Source organism: Salvelinus fontinalis, chromosome 23 (genome assembly GCF_029448725.1).
Source record: "Salvelinus fontinalis isolate EN_2023a chromosome 23, ASM2944872v1, whole genome shotgun sequence".
NCBI classification, from domain to species: Eukaryota; Metazoa; Chordata; class Actinopteri; order Salmoniformes; family Salmonidae; genus Salvelinus; species Salvelinus fontinalis.
Genome location: NC_074687.1, coordinates 21,221,791 through 21,241,612, shown reverse-complemented (window position 1 = coordinate 21,241,612; position 19,822 = coordinate 21,221,791). Strand labels below are relative to the sequence as shown.

Sequence of the window (19,822 nt, the reverse complement as noted above, 5' to 3'; positions counted from 1 at the left end):
ATTCTCAGGGACCTGCACGGGCAGGGAGTGGTTGTGTATATCGATGAAATTCTGATCTACTCAGCCACTCACGCTGCGCATGTTTCTCTGGTACGCAAGGTGCTTGGTAGACTGCTGGAGCACGGGCGGAACCCGCTCCTCCTCAGTGTCCGGTGGGTCGGAAGTACGTGCCGCTTGGTGTTCGGGACAAATTGATTCGGTGGGCTCACGTTCTACCCTCCTCGGGTCACCCTGGGGTGAAGAGGACAGTGGGGAGCCTTCGGGGGAGGTATTGGTGGCCTACCTTGGCGAGAGACGTTAGGGTTTATGTTTCCTCCTGTTCAGTATGCGCTCAGAGTAAGGCTCCTAGGCACCTTCCTAGAGGGAGTTACAACCCCTCCCCGTTCCACAACGGCCTTGGTCGCACCTGTCCATAGATTTTCTGACCGATCTTCCCCCGTCTCAGGGGAACACTACGGTACTGGTGATTGTGGATCGGTTCTCGAAGTCCTGTCGTCTCCTCCCGTTGCCCGGTATTCCTACAGCCCTACAGACTGCGGAGGCATTATTCACCCACGTCTTCCGGCACTACGGGGTGCCGGAGGACATCGTTTCTGATCGGGGCCCCCAATTCACGTCCCGGGTATGGAGGGCGTTCATGGAGCGTTTGAGGGTCTCAGTCAGCCTGACCTCCGGTTATCACCCCGAGAGTAATGGGCAGGTGGAGAGAGTGAACCAGGAGGTGGGTAGGTTTCTGCGGTCGTATTGCCAGGACCGGCCAGGGGAGTGGGCGAGATACATTCCCTGGGCCGAAATGGCCCAGAACTCACTACGCCACTCCTCTACTAACGTGTCCCCCTTTCAGTGTGTATTGGGGTACCAGCCGGTCCTGGCACCACGGCATCCGAGCCAGACCGAGGCTCCTGCGGTGGAGGAATGGGTGCAGCGTTCCAAGGAGACATGGAGGGCCGTCCAGGAATCTCTCCAACAAGCTAGTGGACGGCAGAAGAGGAGCACTGACCGCCACCGCAGTGAGGCCCCCGTGTTTGTACCGGGGGACAGGGTCTGGCTCTCGACCCGAAACCTGCCCCTCCGCTTGCCCTGCCGGAAGCTGGGTCCGCAGTGTGTAGGGCCCTTCAAAGTCCTGAGGAGAATAAACGAGGTATGTTATCGATTACAACTCCCTTCCTATTATCGCATTAACCCCTCGTTTCATGTGTCTCTCCTCAGGCCGGTGGTAGCTGGTCCCCTGCAGGACGGTGAGGTGCCGGAGGTCCCTCCTCCCCCTCTAGACATCGAGGGGTCCCCGGCGTACACGATACGGGCCATTCTGGACTCGAGACGCCGGGTGAGGGGCCTGCAGTACCTCGTGGACTGGGAGGGGTACGGTCCGGAGGAGAGGTGCTGGGTACCGGTGGGGGACATTTTGGATCCGTCTATGCTGAGGGATTTCCATCGCCTCCATCCGGATCGCCCTGCACCTCGTCCTCCGGGTCGACCTCGAGGCCGGTGTCGGCGCGCTGCGAGAGCCGCGCGTCAGAGGGGGGGTACTGTCACGACTTCGACCGAGGCAGGCTCTCCTTCCCGTTCGGATGGCGCTCGGCGGTCGTCGTCACAGGCCTATTAGCTGCCACTGATCCTTTTCTCCCCCTCCCTATGTGTTTATTGGGTGCACCTGTTTTGTATTAGGGTGTAATTAGTTGGGCTTATTAGTCAGCCGGCCCGCACGCTTCTTTGTGCGGGATTGTTTGTTAGTAAGAGTGGTGTTTGTTTCGTTCTTCGTGTTATCTGGACTGTGTTCGTTTCCCCCGTGTCTGGGGTTGTTTGAGGAGTACACCCAGTGTGTTAGTAGGGTGGCCTGGTTTCTCCGTGTTCATTAAAGAACAGTTGTTATTGCACCTGCTGTTTCCCTGCGCTTGACTGCGCACTCCGACACCCAGGCCTTACAATGATGGTATCTTAACATTAGTATTCTCATACACTGCTCAAAAAATAAAGGGAACACTTAAACAACACAATGTAACTCCAAGTCAATCACACTTCTGTGGAATCAAACTGTCCATTTAGGAAGCAACACTGATTGACAATAAATTTCACATGCTGTTGTGCAAATGGAATAGACAAAAGGTGGAAATTATAGGCAATTAGCAAGACACCCCCAAAAACGGAATGGTTCTGCAGGTGGTGACCACAGACCACTTCTCAGTTCCTATGCTTCCTGGCTGATGTTTTGGTCACTTTTGAATGCTGGCAGTGCTTTCACTCTAGTGGTAGCATGAGACGGAGTCTACAACCCACACAAGTGGCTCAGGTAGTGCAGTTCATCCAAGATGGCACATCAATGCGAGCTGTGGCAAAAAGGTTTGTTGTGTCTGTCAGCGTAGTGTCCAGAGCATGGAGGCGCTACCAGGAGACAGGCCAGTACATCAGGAGACGTGGAGGAGGCCGTAGGAGGGCAACAAACCAGCAGCAGGACCGCTACCTCCGCCTTAGTGCAAGGAGGTGCACTGCCAGAGCCCTGCAAAATGACCTTCAGAAGGCCACAAATGTGCATGTGTCAGCATATGGTCTCACAAGGGGTCTGAGGATCTCATCTCGGTACCTATTGGCAGTCAGGCTACCTCTGGCGAGCACATGGAGGGCTGTGCGGCCCCACAAAGAAATGCCACCCCACACCATGACTGACCCACCGCCAAACCGGTCATACTGGAGGATGTTGCAGGCAGCAGAACGTTCTCCACGGCGTCTCCAGACTCTGTCACGTCTGTCACATGTGCTCATGTGCTCAGTGTGAACCTGCTTTCATCTGTGAAGAGCACAGGGTGCCAGTGGCGAATTTGCCAATCTTGGTGTTCTCTGGCAAATGCCAAACGTCCTGCACGGTGTTGGGCTGTAAGCACAACCCCCACCTGTGGACGTCGGGCCCTCATACCACCCTCATGGAGTCTGTTTCTGACCGTTTGAGCAGACACATGCACATTTGTGGCCTGCTGGAGGTCATTTTGCAGGGCTCTGGCAGTGCACCTCCTTGCACTAAGGCGGAGGTAGCGGTCCTGCTGCTGGTTTGTTGCCCTCCTACGGCCTCCTCCACGTCTCCTGATGTACTGGCCTGTCTCCTGGTAGCGCCTCCATGCTCTGGACACTACGCTGACAGACACAGCAAACCTTTTTGCCACAGCTCGCATTGATGTGCCATCTTGGATGAACTGCACTACCTGAGCCACTTGTGTGGGTTGTAGACTCTGTCTCATGCTACCACTAGAGTGAAAGCACTGCCAGCATTCAAAAGTGACCAAAACATCAGCCAGGAAGCATAGGAACTGAGAAGTGGTCTGTGGTCACCACCTGCAGAATCACTCCTTTATTGGGGGTGTCTTGCTAATTGCCTATAATTTCCACCTTTTGTCTATTCCATTTGCACAACAGCATGTGAAATTTATTGTCAATCAGTGTTGCTTCCTAAGTGGACAGTTTGATTTCACAGAAGTGTGATTGACTTGGAGTTACATTGTGTTGTTTAAGTGTTCCCTTTATTTTTTTGAGCAGTGTATATTATAGTTTATGGCTCTTTCATTATACCTGTGTCATGACATTGATGATTATAGCTGGCCTACACACAATACCCCATAATGTCAAAGAAGAATGATTTCAAGAATGTGTCAAATTTTTTACAATATAATTAAAAAGGAAAAGCTGAAATGTCTTATGTCAATAAGTATTCAACCCCGTTGTTAAGGCAAGCCTAAATAAGGAGTAGAAATGTGCTTAACAACTTACATAATAAGTAGGATGAACTCACTCTGTGAGCAATAATAGTGTTTAACCTGATTTTTGAATGACTACCTCATCTTTGTACCCCACACATACAGTTATCTGTAAGGTCCCTCTGTCAAGCAGTGAATTTCAAACACAGATTCAACCACAAAGACCAGGTAGGTTTCCCAATGCCTCGCAACGAAGGACACTTATTGCTACTGTAGATAGGTAAAAAATAAACAGACACTGAATATCCCTTTGAGCTTGGTGAAGTTATTAATTACACTTTGGATGGTGTATCAATAAACACAATCACTAAAAAGATACAGGCGTCCTTCCTAACTCAGTTGCCGGAGAGGAAGGAAACCGCTCAAGAATTTCTCCATGAGGCCAATGGTGACTTTAAAACAGATACTGTACAGAGTTTAATAGCTGTGATAGGAGAAAACTGAGGTCGGATCAACAACATTGTAGTTACTTCACAATACTAACCTAATTGACAGACTGAAAGGAAGGATGCCTGTACAGAATAAAAATATCCCAAACATGCATCCTGTTTGCAACAAGGCACGAAAGTAATACTGCAAAAGAATGTGCCAAAGCAATTAAGTTTTGGTCCTGAGTACAAAGTGTTACAGTATGTTTGGGGCAAATCCAACTACAACAACACATTACTGAGTACCACTCTCCATATTTTCAAGAATAGTGGTGGCTGCGTCATGTTATGGGTATGCTTGTGATCATTGAGGAGTGGAGGGGGGGGGGGGGGAGTAGCTGAATGGAGCTAAGCACAGGAAAAATCCTAAAGAAAAGCCTGGTTCAGTCTACTTTCCACCAGACACTGGGAGATTAATTTACCTTTCAGTAGGACAATAACCTAAAACACAAGCCCAAATCTATATTGGAGTTGCTTACCAAGAAGAGAATGAATGATCCTGAAAGCCCAAGTTACAGTTTTGACTTAAATCTACTTGAAATCTATTGCAAGACCTGAAAATGGTTGTCTAGCAATGATCAACAACCAATTTGAGAGAGCTTGAAGAATTTTGAAAAGAATAAGGGGCAAATGTTGCGCAATCCAGGTGGGGATGACATTTACATTTCAATAATTTAGCGGACGCTCTTATCCAGAGTGACTTACAGTAGAGAGCGCATAGTTTTTTTCGTACTTTCATACTACTTTTATACTTTTCAGACTTACCCAGAAAGACTCACAGCTGTAGTTGCATCAACAAAGTATTGACTTATGATGACTTATGTAAATGAGATATTTCTGTATTTAATTTTCAATAAATTAGCCATTTCTAAAAACATGTTTTCACTTTGTTATTATGGGATATTGTGTGGGTATATATATATATATATATATATATATATATATATATATATATATATATATATATATATATATATATATATATATATATTGGTTATAAACATTTTTTTTTATCCATTTTGAATTCAGGCTGTACCACAACAAAATGTGGAATAAGTCAAGGGGTATGAATACTTTCTGAAGGCACTGTAGGACTACATGTAAAATGCACATGAATGGGTACTTTGGGTAAAGGAAATTGTGGCTTTCTTGCAAACATTGTGTCACAATCGTCTATGGGGGAGAGAGAGGACCAAGGCGCAGCGTGTGCAAAATACATTCTCTTTTATTTAGAGAAAGGAAAAACACGAAACGAACACTGAATACAAACTAAACAAAACAACAAACGACCGTGAAGCTAAGTGACGTAAGTGCAATGACAAGCAACAAACGTTAAACATAGACAATTACCCACAAAACCCCAATGCCTATGACTGCCTTAAATATGGGTCTCCATCAGAGACAATGAACCACAGCTGCCTCTAATTGAGAACCAATCTAGGCAGCCATAGACATAACTAGACAACTACACTAGACACTGCCCCATACACATACAACACCCCTAGACACTACAAAAACACATACATTCCACATGTCACACCCTGACCTATCTAAAAAACATAAAGAAAACAAAAAATAATAAGGCCAGGGCGTGACATATTGTTGTGCAAATCTCTCTTCATGTCACGTTCCTGACCTGTTCCTTTTCTGTTGTTTTTGTATGGGTTTAGTTGGTCAGGGCGTGAGTTGGGGTGGGCATTCTATGTTATGTGTTTCTATGTAGGGTTTAATGTGTTGCCTGATATGGTTCTCAATTAGAGGCAGGTGTTTGACGTTTCCTCTGATTGAGAACCATATTAAGATAGGCTGGTTTCACTGTTTGTTTGTTTGTGGGTGGGTGTTTCCTGTTCCTGTGTCTGTGTCCGTTGCACCACACGGGACTGTTTCGTTTTGTTCATTCGTTTGGTTAGTCTGTTCCTGTTTGTGCGTTCTTCGTGTTATTGTAAGTTCTCATGTTCAGGTCTGTCTACGTTGTTTTGTAGTTAGTCAAGTGTATTTCGTGTCAGTGTTCGTCTTCGTTATTATTATTAAAATCATCATGTCTACATACCTCGCTGCGTGTTGGTCCGATCCATGCTCCTCCTCGTCTGAGGAGGAGAACGACTTCGACAACCGCTGCACTTCATCCACCATCAACACCAACATCTGATTCTCACCTTCTGATTTTGTCTGTATTCTGAAATAATTTTCAGCAAATGAACAATATAGAATTACAACGTTCCCCACACCCCATTATGTTCCTTTTTGCTATTTTTAATTAGTCTACAAATTGTCAGTTGCATCTTTTCATGTACAGTACTGTACCTAGAATAGGGTTGAATTTGCACTAAACAATTTAATGTCAGAAAAAGCATGTATAAAATGTGGCTTATGGTTAGCCTCATATACATTATCTACTGTAATCATTTACAATTTAGAACACATAGCTAGCTCAACAATATGCAAATAAGATGAGCTATTCTCTACTTCAGATGTACAATGACAAGGGGCACATTGATTGCACATGCCCATTAGGCAAGTAATCCCATCATACTGTAGGCCTATGGCTGCATTGGTAGTGCATGCCATTATGATAAGCTGCTAAATGGGTTCACATGGCTGATATCCTGAGACAGAGTGACAATCAAATAAAACAGATTGGAGAGTGTCACGCCCTGATCTGTTTCACCTGTCCTTGTGCTAGGAGAGGGGGTGACCTCGACAATTTATTGTTAAAACGAGAGGCTGCCTGGATCTTTAATTTAAAGACCCTTGCTCCCTTCGGTCTCAACGAAGACTTTGATCTGAAGCCATTCTTGTGATTATTGGGATTTTTCTATTGTAAATGTTTGTAGGCTTATGTAGCCAAATTGTATCTATGATCGTACGCTATCCATTAGTTTTTTGTATGCTATTTTAATATATGAGAATTAACCAATGATATCAGGCCACACCCGGTCATGATTACAGACACCTGTGTGTCTTTTGACACTATATGAATGAGTCATCCCACAGTGTTTGTCATTATACCCTGATGAAGACAGCTTGTCTGTCGAAACGTTGGACATGAATATTTTTGTATCTGAGCTCCTAGAGTGTGCGGCTCTGCTATATATTTTTTAAGTGTTCCACTCTGCTAGCCAGCACCTCGCCTAAATAGGTGTGCGTTTCTTTCGCCTCTAGATTACACAGCACGGTAGCAACACCAAGGGCAATGGTGACATAATTTAGTACCTTAAGTTTGCAGTGACACATCCATAACCTGAGCGGAAACAAGATTGCATACCCGAGAGAATACTATAGACATGAGAAAGCCAGTCAGTTGATTATTGACAAGTTTTTCCAAATATTTTATAAACAGGGCAAAATAGAAATTAGCCTATGGACGTTAGGATCACTTTGATGTCCCCCTTTAAATAAAGGACGCACCGTGGCTGCCTTCCAAGCAATGGGAACCTCCCCAGAGAGGAGAAACGGGTTAAAAGGTCAGAGATAGGCTTGGTGATGATAGGGGCAGCAACCTTAAAGAAGAAAGGATCCAACCCATCTGACCCAGATGGTTTTTTAAAGTCAAGTTTAAGGAGCTCCTTTAGCACCTCAGACTCAGTGACTGCCTGCAGGGAGAAACTTTGAAGTGGGGCAGGGGGAAAAGAAGGAGGAGCATAGGGGCTAGTCGCATTAGAAGGGTTGGGAGATGAGGAAATGTTGGACGTGCAACGAGGCATGGCTGAGTCACGGGGGATGGGGGATGAATGAGCCAGTTGGAAACTAGGGATGATTAGGTGGCCAGGATGGTATGAAGGCCAGATTGGGAATTTAGCCAGGACACTGGGGATGACATCCCATGGGATCTTTCTTGACCACAGAGAGTTAGGACACCCGTTTAACGTCCCATCCGAAAGACGGCACCCTACACAGGGCAATGTCCCCAAAAGCTTCCCTGGGGAATTGGGATATTTTTTTTAGATGAGAGGAAAGTGTGCCTCTTACTGGCCCTCCAACACCACTTCCAGCAGCATCTGGTCTCCCATCGAGGGACCGACCAGGACAAACCCTGCTTAGCTTCAGAGAGAAAAAAAAATACTGGACCTCTTCATCTGCAGACAAGCTTTTGCAGCTCTCCATATCTGAGGACAGACAACATCACAAAGTACCAGGATTCGTTATATTACAATTAGATAGCCCTGACTATTATCTCTCTGTCTGTCTTCATAGATTGCCAGTCTATATATATATATATATATATATATATATATATATATATATATATATATATATATATATATATATATATATATATATATATATATATATATATATCTATACAGTTGAAGTCGGAAGTTTACATACACTTAGGTTGGAATCATTAAGACTCGTTTCTCAACCACTCCACAAATTTCTTGTTAACAAACTATAGTTTTGGCAAGTCGGTTAGGACATCTACTTTGTGCATGACACAAGTAATTTTTCCAACAATTGTTTACAGACAGATTATTTCACTTTTAATTCACTGTATCACAATTCCAGTGGGTCAGAAGTTTACATACATTAAGTTGACTGTGCCTTTAAACAGCTTGGAAATTTCCAGAAAATGATGTCATGGCTTTAGAAGCTTCTGATAGGCTAATTGACATCATTTTAGTCAATTGTAGGTGTACCTGTGGATGTATTTCAAGGCCTACCTTCAAACTCAGTGTCTCTTTGCTTGACATCATGGGAAAATCAAAATAAATCAGCCAAGACCTCAGAAAAAGAATTGTAGACCTCCACAAGCCTGGTTCATCCTTGGGAGCAATTTCCAAACGCCTGAAGGTACCACGTTCATCTGTACAAACAATAGTACACACGTATAAACACCATAGGACCACACAGCCATCATACCGCTCAGGAAGGAGACGCGTTCTGTCTCCTAGAGATGAATGTACTTTGGTGCAAAAAGTGCAAATCAATCCCAGAACAACAGCAAAGGACCTTGTGAAGATGCTGGAGAAAACAGGTACAAAAGTATCTACATCCACAGTAAAACGAGTCCTATATCGACATAACCTGAAAGGCCGCTCAGCAAGGAAGAAGCCAGTGCTCCAAAACCGCCATAAAAAAGCCAGACTTCGGTTTGCAACTGCACATGGATACAAAGATCATACATTTTGGAGAAATGTCCTCTGGTCTGATGAAACAAAAATTTAACTGTTTGGCCATAATCCATCTCTGCAGCACTCCACCTATCAGGCCTTTATGGTAGAGTGGCCAGACGAAAGCCACTCCTCAGTAAAAGGCACATGACAGCCTGCTTGGAGTTTGCTAAAAGGCACCTAAAGAACTCTCAGTGTGATAATGTTGCGTCTAGGTGGTAGGTGTAGGAGTCAGGTGCAGGAGAGCAAGGATGTCTGAGAAGCGTGTTTTAATAAGAAAGTCCACCAACACAGGAATGGCACAATCGAAAAGGTACAACGCCCTTGACAACAGAGAACCCGTACAAACGCACGGAGGAACAAACAAAGTTCCGACAATCACACACTTAAGAATCCGTGAAAACAAATAACGGCATAACCTCACCGAGCACATCATGAAGAAAGACTAATCCCGCACAAACTTAGGCAGGCAACAGGGTACACATATACACACAGAAATTAACGCAAATGAAACCAGGTGTGCAAAAGAACCAAAGACAAAACAAACAGAAAAGGAAAAAGGGATCGGTGATGGCTAGCAGACCGGCGACGCCGACCGCCGAGCGCCCGAACAGGGAGAGGAGCTACCTTCGGTAGAAGTCGTGACACTCAGACCATAGGAAACAAGATTCTCTTGTCTGATGAAACAAAGGCTGAACTTGTTGGCCTGAATGCCAAGCGTCACGTCTGGAAGAAACCTGGCACCATCCGTACGGTGAAGCACGGTGGTGGCAGCATCATGTTGTGGGGATGTTTTTCAGAGGAAGGGACTGGGAGACAGAATCGAGAGACAGATGATCGGAGCAAAGTACAGAGAGGTGCTTCATGAAAACCTGCTCCAGAGCGCTCAGGACCTCAGACTGGGACGAAGGTTCACCTTCCAATAGGACAACGACCCTAAGCATACAGCCAAGATAACATAAGAGTGGCTTCGGGACAAGTCTCTGAATAGCCTTGAGTGGCCCAGCCAGAGCCCGGCCTTGAACCAGATTGAACATCTCTGGAGAGACCTGAAAATAGCTGTGCAGCAACACTCCCTATCAAATCTGACAGAGCATGAGTGGATCTGCAGAGAAGAATGGGAGAAACTCAGGTTGCCAAGTTTGTAGCTTTATACCCACGAAGACTTGAGGCTGTAATCGCTATTTTTAATCAATTAGCAAACCTTTTTAAAAACCTGTTTTTGCTTTGTCATTATGGTGTATTGTGTCTAGATTGATGATAAAAAATATATTGTAATCGTTTTTAGAATAAGGCGGTATTATAAAAAAAAAGTGGAAAAAGTGAAGGGGTCTGAATAATATCCATATGCACTGTAACAGTCTGATGGCTTTGAGACAGAGGCTGCTTTTCAGTCTCTCAGTCCCAGCTTGATGCACCTTTACTAACCTCTCCTTCTAGATGATAGCGGGGTGAATAGACAGGCTCGGGTGGTTGATGTCCTTGATGATCTTTTTGGCCTTCCTGTGACATCAGGTGCTGTAGGTGTCCTGGAGAGCTGGCAGTGTGCCCCCAATGATGCGTTGGGAAGACCCCTCCGCCCTCTGGAGAGCCCTGCAGTTGTTTGCGGTGCAGGATGTGTTACTCTTTCAATTTGTCATCCTGTTGTTTTTGTTGTAAATACATGTACAAAAAGCTTTCAATCTGGGCATTGCACCAGGAATCTCGTCTGCCTTCCCACTAAAACCTCCACCGCCGAGTGCACCATTTTACAATGTCACCTCATGTAAAGTCAAGAACATTAACTGACTGGGCACACACTAGTTGAGTCAACGTTGTTTCCACATCATTTCAATGAAATGACGTGGAACTATGTGGAATAGTCGTTGAATTGACGTCTGTGCCCAGTGGAAACCCTCTTAACCTCAGAGAAACAATATATATTATAGAGCAGACAGGTAGATTTGTATTCATGACAACCCTATCTGGGTTCTTTACAAATGGCCTTCATTGTACCCCTGCAGGACACTACTTTATCACATCTAAAGCTCTCAAGATGGCGTCTGAGAGAGAGAGATGTTTTAGACAGAGTGATGATATGGCGTCCTGTAAGTGATGTGTGGACAGACGAACATCTAAATCAAACACAGTGTAAGTGTATCACTTCCAACCTTGCTGAGCGGTGTGTGTGTGTGTGTGTGTGTGTGTGTGTGTGTGTGTGTGTGTGTGTGTGTGTGTGTGTGTGTGTGTGTGTGTGTGTGTGTGTGTGTGTGTGTGTGTGTGTGTGGAGAGGCTGTCGTATCCTAAATCTTTACACCTCTCCCTCAGGGGCTCTTACTTAAGGCTCCCATTCACCATGACAACCACTTACTCTAACTCAAGCCAACTTGAGAATAGCATATTACCTTCCTGTCCCCTGGTGCATACCATGCCACCATAGCTCACCATCATCTCTACAGCAGAAATGCGACCCGCAGCCCAAACCCATTAATGTCACATTGGTGTTTACCCTCATGGATGTGACTGGGCCTGTAGTGGCCACAGAAAATGCTGCTGGAACTACCAGGGATTCATTTTTCACATTTGTATAAATCATAAAAAGTTGGAGGTTGGACTGCAGATGAACTCTTCATAACCTTTAAACCACTCCAAAAGCAAGCCTCTGACCACAGAAAGGCACAGTCAAAACTCTTTATACAAAAATGTGTGGGTGTGTGTGTGTGAGAGAGAGAAAGAGAGAGAGATAGAAAGAGAATAAGAGGCATAGGCCTATATAGAGGTAGCATTGGTCTCTCCCACAGTACTTTGTGTGACCATTGACCTTGGCCCTGTCTCTTGTTCTCAAGGGGCTCCCAGTTCTCACACACACTGATACGGTCCCCCACATTCTCAGGGATGGGACCCAACCCAGCTCATCTCTCCCTGTCAACCTTCAGTCAAACGCCCTGCCCACTAAATCTTATAGCCAGCTAAGAAAATATATGAGCTGTGTGGGCAATATAAAGTAATTTTTCAACACTGGAAAATATGTGAAAGTGGTGTCACTTCAGTATGATTTATACGCCATCCAGTGGCAACGTTTGGAACAGCAACGTTCGAGGTGTTTGAACTTTTATTTTGAAAGCAGCGTTGAACACGGAAGTAGCAAACTCGCACGTTGGAGTACTTCTTGAACTGCAATCGAGCACACAGAGCAGACCTTCAACATGTCTTACAGCGCAAAAATAGGCCCGTCCATCCTCAGCAGTGACCTCGCATGCCTGGGCAGTGAATGCGTCCGAATGATGGAGTGCGGAGCTGACTACCTGCACCTCGACGTTATGGACGGGTGAACAAATCCAGAGAGCACGCTAGCTAACTAGCATAGCCTCAGTCCAATATAAATCACAAGTCAGGCAGTTAACTAACGTTAGCTAGCTGTAACACTGAATGCATGTACATTTTAGTTAACGTTAGCAATCACTGCTGTTTTTGTTGACTTGTGTTAATATATTGTTAGAAGTAAAGCTAAAAGTCATTATGGGTGATGTCAACATCATGGCAGATTGCAATACCAGTCCACATTGCATAACATTCTGCAACTCTGTTTACGACATCCACAGTTTACTTATCTTTTTTTCAGTTTATGTTTTATTCAGCACTGATAGTTAGCTAGCACATAGCACTCATTAGCATGTTTTGTTATTGATCAGTGTGACTGGAGTAGAATCAGCCACATGAGGATAATGATTGTATCTTGTTCCCCTGAAGTCATTTTGTCCCCAACATCACCTTTGGCCATCCGATGGTGGAGTGCCTGAGGAACTGCGTGGGGCCAGACCCTTTCTTTGGTCAGTAACACAACCTTACTCTGAAATGGCTACAATATGCCCCTGTTTTTTTATTTGTTTACATTTATTTAACTAGGCAAGTCAGTTAAGAACAAATTCTTATTTTCAATGACGGCCTAGAAACAGCGCTGCCTTGTTCAGGGGCAGAATGACAGATTTGTACGTTGTCAGCTCGGGATTCGATCTTGCAACCTTTCAGTTACTAGTCCGACACTCTAACCACTAGGCTACCTGCCGCCCTGTATGACAACACATTGACCAGTCCCTATTTATTCTAGCTGAATGTGCTGACCACAGCTACCATTATTACTGACACTGGTGCCACCATAATACTTTGTTCTAAATAGGATTATGGTTTGTTCAGCTTTGCATAGTAGCCATCTCAAAAGTGTGTGTGTGTGTGTTTCCTATGTGTGTGTGTCTCCTATAGACATGCACATGATGGTGTCGAGGCCGGAGCAATGGGTGAAACCCATGGCAGCAGCAGGAGCTAATCAGTACACGTTCCACCTGGAGACCACTACTAATGCTGGAAACCTCATCAAGGAGATCAGAGAGAGTGGCATGAAGGTGAGACAGAGAGGCATAGTTGACTATAGAGAGAGACCAGAGGTGAGGTCCTGATATGGGAGGTCAGAGAGCGAGATTCACACAGAGTCAGAGAAAGTTCACAACTATGTGTTGTCTAACAGTTGTGCATCTTCACCCATGTACAGTAATGTAACACTGTGTGTGTTGTAGGTGGGCCTGGCCATAAAGCCTGGGACCACAGTAGAGGAGTTGGCCCCATGGGCAGGACAGATTGACATGGCACTGGTCATGACTGTGGAGCCTGGCTTTGGAGGCCAGAAGTTCATGGAGGACATGATGCCCAAGGTAGTGTGTTATGTTTGTGTGTCTGTCTATCAGGCTGCATTTACACAGGCAGCCCAACCAATTCTGTTATTTTTTGCCACTAGTTGATCTTTTGACCAATCAGATCAGATCTGTTGGCCATAATTGGGCAATATATCAAAGTCGGGCTGCCTGTGTAAATGCAGCCTATGTGTTATTTTGTGGCTTATGTTTATATCTCACTAGAGAGCATGTGTCTGATAAGCTGCATGAAAAAGCTTCTTTGTCATCTGTAATCTGTTTTATACACAAGGTCACTCAGTTTATTTTGAATGCAGAGGTTTGTTGCAATATCCTCAGTTGACATTGTGTCATCTGAGTAATGTGTTAGAGGGGTTCTCTGTGTGTCTCTCTGTTTTGTTTGATTCTCACGGTCTGTGGATTTGTGTGGTTTGATTGTATATATTTGCCGTGTCTTTTTTGGACATGTGGTCCATTTGGGGCATGTCATTGACATTCCATTGTCTGTTTCCGTGTGTCTAGGTTAGCTGGCTAAGGAGTCAGTTTCCCTCTCTGGACATTGAGGTGGATGGAGGAGTGGGTCCCTCTACCATCCACAAGTGTGCTGAGGTGTGTACATGCCTCCCCATACCATGCCCCATTGGGCCCTGGTGCTGAACTGCGTTGTCTCGTTGCTTGTGTCCATCCATGGGTGTTCACGGTGTGTGTGTTTTATCTTTCTGTGTGTGTCTCTGGTAGGCGGGCGCTAACATGATCGTGTCGGGCAGTGCGGTGGTGAGCAGCGACGACCCGCGCTCTGTCATCACAATGCTGAGGACTGCTGTCACTGAGGCCATGCAGAAACGCTCACTGGACCGTTGACACGCCCCCTGCCTGGCGATCACCACAGTAATTCCTCACACCAGAACGCCATAGCAACGAGCTAATACACCCTAAAGTGGGACAGTCAAAAGATGTTTCTCTTTGGTGGTCAGGGAGGGGTGTGGAAGTCGGTGCTCTGCAGACCGGTGTGCTGATGTCACAGGTTGATCCAGTGATGCTGCGCCCCTGCCCCTCAATACCCCAGAACATCAGAACCAACCCCAAATCCCCACATACTCAGCCAGGATCACTACTCAACCAACGATTTACCCACCTACCAGCTTAGGCCTGTGGATAAATGAACACTTTAACGAGAGTGGAACAGTGGTTACTTTGATTGAACACAATAATTGTAAACATTCCTGAATATTTTTTGGCATACTGTTATGTGGAACTAATGATAAAGATATGTCTGACAAGACAATGTAACTGTTATACTGTTATGTGGAACTAATGATAAAGATATGTCTGACAAGACAATGTAACTGAATTGAGGGTTGCTGTTTTTTCTTTGGTAGTGCTGAGAGTGAGAGGTGTTAGATACAGGACAGCAGAATTAGAGGCCATATGATGAACAAAGTAGATTTTTTTTGGACAGGCTAGTATTTTGTCACTGCCCTGATGAAATACCTGTTACTATTTCCCTTGTCACATGAAACATGGAATCCCTCCTCTTGATCTGCCCAGCAGTATTTTACTCAGCGTTGTAGTACTCGAGACCACATTGAGTCTCTGTGAGATACATTTTTACTCGGTCTTGGACAGTGAGGACTCGTAATTTCTTCCCGAGACCAGCGGAGTAAAATAGCCTTTTCATAATTAAAAGCTTCCATTCAGTCAGTGTATAAAACCACATTGCCAGGCCAAATATATACACTCCTTTTTTGAAACAATATCTTAATGCCTATTGGTATCTGGGATATCTACTTTATTCTTAACATTAGTCTTTTTACTTCTGTTGAAAAAAATTCTCAAACTTTGTCAGAGTTTCCTTGCTGTTCTGGTAGAGAAGAGTGGAGGAAATTTTGGGCAAGTTGCTCGCTATTAGTTTTTATTAATTGCTTTGGTACCATTTTTACAAGTATTTGGTACATTTTCACAACTCTTAGTACAAAACTCCAATCTGGTCACACTTCTTAACCAGCCAGTCTTTCATCCAAAACCGCTCATTGTGCATTCATTTGCATTGTAAACATCTCACCACTCAACCATTCAAAATATAAGTTTGTGAAATGTAATGAGAACATTAGTTTAATCACATAAACACAATGATATCTTTTCAATTTAGTCATTTTAACTACCAATTAATCCAATAGCAAACAATGTGAGATATGCGTTTCAAATCGCCCTTAAAAGTGCTGAAAGTAATATGCTACAGTTCTATAAATTAGTTTTCACATTAGGCAATACACTTACATTACATTTCCCAACAAAATTGACAGAAAATCTATAATTTGTGATCAATGAAGACATCCTCTACAATCATTAAAAAAATTTTTTTTAACAACAATCGGTGTACTGTCTGTAATCAAGTGTAAGAAATGAAATGAAACAAGTTAAATGAATGAAAATGAAACAACCTTTAGCACGTATTCATTTGCATCAAGCCTGTCTTGAGCATTTGGCCATAAATTCTAATCCCCATCACAGTGAATGTCCTCATTGTTCATGCACCACGGGAAACACCTTTTGGCCTGGAAAATCCAAGCTTGACATTGGTTCTGCATTGATGTTATCACATGCCTCATCCATGGCCAGAAGAATAGCGGCACGCTCATTGGGATGGCGATCGTACATCTTCCACCTCTATACTGAAAAGCTCCTCAGTAGGGTTGAGGAAAGGAGAGTATGGGGGCAGGTTTAGTGTCACAAATCAGGGATGGGTCTGAAAACTATGCCTGAACCACCTCTGCATGGTGGAACCTGACATTGTCCCACACAATGACATAGGTGACCCCTTCACCTTGATAGGCCTGCTCAATTGTATTGAGAAACACCATGAGGTGTGCAGCTTTGTTGGATCCAAGTAATGGCCTACATCCTACCACATCATCTTCAGAGATAGCTGCGCACATGGAGCTGTTTTCCAGCCACTTGGACGATCGCCCGTTGGCCGATGAGGTTTGGCCAGGTTGAAGCCTGCTTCATCAACAAAGATATACTTGTGATGGTTCACAGCAGCATCAAGCACCATCTCCCTCTAAAAACATATTTTGGTTACTTATTGTTTACAGTATAGTTCCAATATATTGTGAAGTAGCATGTGGATTAAATAGGAACAGTAATACAGTATATAGTGCTGTACTTGAACATATGCACCCCATTGTTGTTTCACCACCCCACTGTTGTTTCACCCACCCCACTGTTGTTTCACCCACCCCACTGTTGTTTCACCCACCCCACTGTTGTTTCACCCACCCCACTATTGTTTCACCCACCCCACTGTTGTTTCACCACCCCACTGTTGTTGCACCACCCCACTGTTGTTTCACCACCCCACTGTTGTTTCACCACCCCACTGTTGTTTCACCCACCCCACTGTTGTTTCACCCACCCCACTGTTGTTTCACCACCCCACTGTTGTTTCACCCACCCCACTGTTGTTTCACCACCCCACTGTTGTTTCACCCACCCCACTGTTGTTTCACCCACCCCACTGTTGTTTCACCACCCCACTGTTGTTTCACCACCCCACTGTTGTTTCACCACCCCACTGTTGTTTCACCACCCCACTGTTGTTTCACCACCCCACTGTTGTTTCACCACCCCACTGTTGTTTCACCCGGGTGTTTCACCCACCCCACTGTTGTTTCACCACCCCACTGTTGTTTCCCCACCCCACTGTTGTTTCACCACCCCACTGTTGTTTCACCCACCCCACTGTTGTTTCACCCACCCCACTGTTGTTTCACCCACCCCACTGTTGTTTCACCCACCCCACTGTTGTTTCACCCGGGTGTTTCACCCACCCCACTGTTGTTTCACCCACCCCACTGTTGTTTCACCCACCCCACTGTTGTTTCACCCACCCCACTGTTGTTTCACCCACCCCACTGTTGTTTCACCCACCCCACTGTTGTTTCACCCGGGTGTTTCACCCACCCCACTGTTGTTTCACCCACCCCACTGTTGTTTCACCCGGGTGTTTCACCCACCCCACTGTTGTTTCACCCACCCCACTGTTGTTTCACCCACCCCACTGTTGTTTCTCAAAAGGCACCAGGTAAATGTGTTTGGCAAATGTTTCATTGTTCTCCTCAATGGCAATGTCATTCCTGGCCCTCACCATTTCCACCAGTGCCCACTCCTGCTGGTCGGTCAGCACACGGCCACCACCATGGGGTCTTCTGTCAATTCTGAGGTTAGAACAGAGTCTACTGTCAATAGATCATACTGGAACAATAGTGTAACATGTTTTGTGAATTTACGTGCATTACAATGTTGTTTACTGTAAATGTAATGGTAAAGCATAGTATATATCCTGCAGACTTACCGGTTTTCTTGGTGAAGTTCTCATGATCGAATTGACACTGTACCTGTGACAGGTGAACTAATCTGGCAGCCTCTGGTAAGGCCTCTGTTTATCACATGGTCAAGGACGATGGCCGGACTTCCTTAGACATCTGCCACCCTCTCTAGAAGCTGTGTCTAGACTTGACAGTTCATGCAGCTTTAGTATTCTAATCATAGAGTTCTGATCATGGAATTCCGAACGCGTCATGAATCTACACCTACAGTACCAGTCAAAAGTGTGGACACACCTACTCATTCAATGGTTTTTCTTTATTTTTTACTATTTTCTACATTGTTGAATAATAGTGAAGAAATCAAAACTATGAAATAACACATATGGAATCCTGTAGTAACCAATAAAGTGTTAAACAAATCAAAATATATTTTATATTTGAGGTTCTTCAAAGTAGCCACCCTTTGCCATGATGACAGCTTTCCACACTCTTGGCATTCTCTCAACCAGCTTCACCTGGAATTCTTTTCCAACAGTCTTGGAGGAGTATCCACATATGCTGAGCACTTGTTGGCTGCTTTTCCTTCACTCTGCGGTCCGACTCAACCCAAAGCAGCTCAATTGCGTTGAGGTCGGGTGATTGTGGAGGCCAGGTCAACTGATGCAGCCCTCCATCACTCTCCTTCTTAGTCAATTAGTGAGCGTTGCATATATGAAAGGCATTTCTAGATGAAAATAGTACCAAAGCTATTGCTGAAAGGACAGCTACTGTAATACCATCATGTAAGAGAGGGCACCTTTTGTAATACACAAAGGGCCAGTGGTGTAGTGGAGGCTATAGGCAGGTACAGTGTATTCGGAAAATATTCAGACCCCTCGACCTTTTCCACATTTTGATCTCAAATGAATTCAATTGCTTTTTCCCCCTCCTCAATCTACACACAATACCCCATAATGGTAAAGCAAAAACAGGTTTTCAGAAATGTTTGCAAATGTATCAAAAATGAATACCAAAATATTACATTTGCATAAGTATTCAGACCCGTTACTCAGTACTTTGTTGAAGCACCTTTGGCAGCGATTACAGCCTTTAGTATTCTTGGGTATGACGCTACAAGCTTGGTACACCTCTATTTGGGGAGTTTCTCCCCTTCTTCTCTGCATATCCTCTTAAGCTCTGTCAGGTGGATGGGGAGCTTTGGTGCACAGCTATTTTCAGGTCTCTCCAGAGATGTTCGATTGGGTTTAAGTCCAGGCTCTGGCTGGGCCACTCAAGGACATTCAGAGACTTCTCCCGAAGACTCCTGCGTTGTCTTGGCTATGTGTTTAGGGTCGTTGTCCTGTTGGAAGGTGAACCGCCCCAGTCTGAGGTCTGCCTCCACCATGCTTCACCGTACGGATGTGCCAGGTTTCCTCCAGACGTGATGCTTGGCATTCAGGTCATAGAGTTCAATCTTGATTTCATCAGACCAGATAATTTTGTTTCTCATGGTCTGAGTCCTTTAGGTGCCTTTTGGCAAACTCCAAGCGGGCTGACATGTGCCTTTTA

General features: G+C 44.9%; 1 protein-coding gene across 1 annotated transcript; it reads left to right on the top strand.

The window, feature by feature from the left end:
* Positions 1–12,374: 12,374 nt before the first annotated feature.
* On the top strand, positions 12,375–15,297 carry rpe (ribulose-5-phosphate-3-epimerase). The gene is made up of 6 exons (XM_055878204.1): positions 12,375–12,589; positions 13,012–13,091; positions 13,522–13,661; positions 13,833–13,967; positions 14,469–14,555; positions 14,685–15,297. The coding sequence occupies exons 1-6, from the start codon at positions 12,468–12,470 to the stop codon at positions 14,805–14,807; spliced, it is 687 nt and encodes a 228-aa protein (XP_055734179.1). The 5' UTR covers positions 12,375–12,467; the 3' UTR covers positions 14,808–15,297.
* The last annotated feature ends 4,525 nt before the right edge of the window (positions 15,298–19,822 follow it).